The 2,804-nt window shown below is 42.9% G+C and overlaps 1 protein-coding gene across 1 annotated transcript in view; it reads right to left on the bottom strand.

The window, feature by feature from the left end:
• Positions 1-809: 809 nt before the first annotated feature.
• The window catches only part of LOC102772627 (nmrA-like family domain-containing protein 1), a 14,086-nt gene continuing 12,091 nt past the window's right edge, over positions 810-2,804 (bottom strand). The window contains exon 5 of the mRNA XM_015567612.1: positions 810-1,479. Within this exon, the coding sequence (XP_015423098.1) occupies positions 1,300-1,479 (180 nt within the window). The 3' untranslated portion in view covers positions 810-1,299. The remainder of the gene's footprint in view (positions 1,480-2,804) is intronic.

The following is a 2,804-nucleotide window of genomic DNA, read 5'->3' as shown; positions in this document are numbered from 1 at the left end:
GTGGGAGGCAGCCAATTGATGTGTCTCTCACACATCGATGTTTCTCCTCTCTCCCGCCTATTCCTCTGACCCTTCCACGCACTCTAGAAATCCATGGAAAAAATACCCTCGGATGAGGATTTTTTTAAAAAAAAAAGGAAAGCACATAGGAGGGGAGAGAAGTTCCAATTCACCATCAGTACTGGTGCCAAAAATAAAGTTTGAGGAATGCCTAAATCAGTGGTGGAAAACATCCAGCCCAAGGGCCGTACAGGGCCCACGGAGTCATCTGGTCTGGCCCTGCGAAGGCATCAGGAGCCAGTTAATTGAATGTTTGATTGAATATAGCAGCTAATTTTTAAGTTGTTAATTTTGTATGGCCCACAGATGATGTTCTAAATATCCAATGGCCCTTGGCAGAAAAAAAGGTTTCCCACCCTTGGCTTAAATGAAAGACAGAAGAATGAATAGATAAATACAGTAATTGAGTGATGATTCAATAGATGATTTAATGAGTGCATCAGAGAACGTTAACTTTCAACCCTGAACAAAACTGAATTTTAGAGTTTTTAATACTTGTGCTTGTTCATTGAACACCATGTTCCCCTTGCCCCCGCCCCAGAAAGTTATCTACCAAGCTTTGTTGTGAGTGTTTTTGTTTTGTTTTATGAAATTAGCCCCACCAAAGTGGCTCAGTGGTTGAGCACTGACTTATGAACCAGGAGGTCATGGTTCAATTCCTGGTCAAGGCATATGCCCAGGTTGCAGGCTCAGTCCCCAGTATGGGGTGTGCAGGGGGCAGCCGATAGATGATTTTCATCATTGATGTTTCTATCTCTTTCTCCCTCTCCCTTCCTCTCTGAAATCAATAAAAAATATATTTTTTTAAAGAAATGAAAATTACTTAGTTCACTGAGAATGTGACAATGCACTTGGAGGTGGGGGGATCTGGAGCTGCCAAGGAGCGGTTCAGTGCCAGGGCCCTGGATGAGTTAGGCAGGAGAAGGCTGAGTGGCCACCCCCCATTCATGTTAGGGAAGAAGACTTGGCTGTTGGGGAGACAGGGCTACAGAAGGTGCCAGGTTTGGGGCTTCTCACTTAACAGGTGTACCATCCTTATCACTAGCTGGAAAGTTATATGGGAATCAAATCACTGTGTCCATCACCATTTCCATGTGTCCTACTTAAGAGAGAATTTCAGGGACGCCTTTGGAGTTGCAAACTATTGCATTCTAACATATATGTCTGTAAATGGGCATGCGCTGTACAGAGGGCCAGAATCAGGGAAAAAGAAAGCTGTCAGGTGCCTGTGGTGAACAGTTAAATGCCCATCAAGGCTTCCTTGTTCTCTGAGACAAACTGGCTGAAGCTTTTGACTTCGGGGTTTAGTCGGTGGGTGAGCTTGACATCACGGGCTGGCTTCATCTGATAGAAACGAAACATGTTGGCCATTTCCTCCGCTCCAGGAAAGCCCAGCTTCTCGTAAGCTTCCGGGGTGATCTTTTAAGAACAAGTTTTAAAAAAAATAGTAAATTTTTTTGAAAGGAAATGTTTCAGCTCTCATTGAAAATAGTTTGAGAATAAATGATTCACCTTAATGATGACATAGGTCCACCATTCTTCAGCCTAACTCCAAAACCCAAGAAGCTCTTGAGTTTTTTTCATAAGCAATTTGACAGCAAACTGACTTTTCTGAACTAATTCTGATCTGAACTTTGAAGCTATTTATGCTTTTTAATGATAGCGTTTAGTGGAAATAGTCATATATTTTTCTGCAGAGATATTACAGGTTCCTGCCCTGCCCCTGATGGTGATGTTACATAATACACGTAGAATACAATCTATCTGAAAGCATCAGCTTCTGAAAGCCAAATTGTTTCTGGTCCCAAGCATTTTGGATAAGAAACGACAGATCTGTCCTCCCTTCATCTGACCTGCTTTCATATACAGTCCCTCAGCAGCCCTCTCTGACAGTCTACCCATCAGGCCCTCCACCTCCATGCAGCACTCTGGCACCAGGCTCTCTATCCTTTCCTACGTTTGAGCCCTGGCCGGGTGGCTCAGTTGGTTAGAACATCTTCCCGATACGCCAAGGTTTTGGGTCCAATCCCCAGTCAGGGCACATACAAGAATCAACCAATGGATGCATGAATAAGTGGGACAATGAACTAATGTTTCTCTCTCTGTCTCTCAAAACAACAAATTAAAAAAATTGTTTTTGCCCTAACCGGTTTGGCTCAGTGGATAGAGCATCGGCCTGGGGACTGAAGGGGCCCAGGTACGATTCCAGTCAAGGGCACATGCCCAGGTTGTGGGCGCTATCCCCAATAGGGGGTGTGCAGGAGGCAACCAATCAGTGATTGTCTCTCATCATTGATGTTTCTATCTCACTCTCCGTCTCCCTTCCTCTCTGAAATCAATAAAAATATATTCTTTAAAAAAATGATTATCATATGCCATTTATAATATGGAAAAATAAGAATAACTTGCCTATGCAAAAACAAGAAATGGAAGAATAAATTTTAGTATATATATTTTAACAATATTATGTAGTTATTAACATAATGTTATTAAAATTAATGTTTTAAAGAGCTTTAACAAAATAAAAATGCATGCCGAGACTTGTTTGGCTCAGTGGATAGAGCGTCGGCCTGGGGACTGAAAGGTCCCAGCTTCGATTCCGGTCGAGGGCATGTACCTGGGTTGCGGGCGCATCCCCAGTGGGAGATGTGCAGGAGGCAGCTGATCGATGTTTCTCTCTCATCAATGTTTCTGACTCTCTATCTCTCTCCCTTCCTCTCTGTAAAAAATCAATACAATATATT

The sequence above is a fragment of the Myotis davidii genome, unplaced genomic scaffold (assembly GCF_000327345.1).
Source record: "Myotis davidii unplaced genomic scaffold, ASM32734v1 scaffold1252, whole genome shotgun sequence".
NCBI lineage: Eukaryota > Metazoa > Chordata > Mammalia > Chiroptera > Vespertilionidae > Myotis > Myotis davidii.
This window is presented reverse-complemented; position numbering and strand designations above follow the sequence as displayed.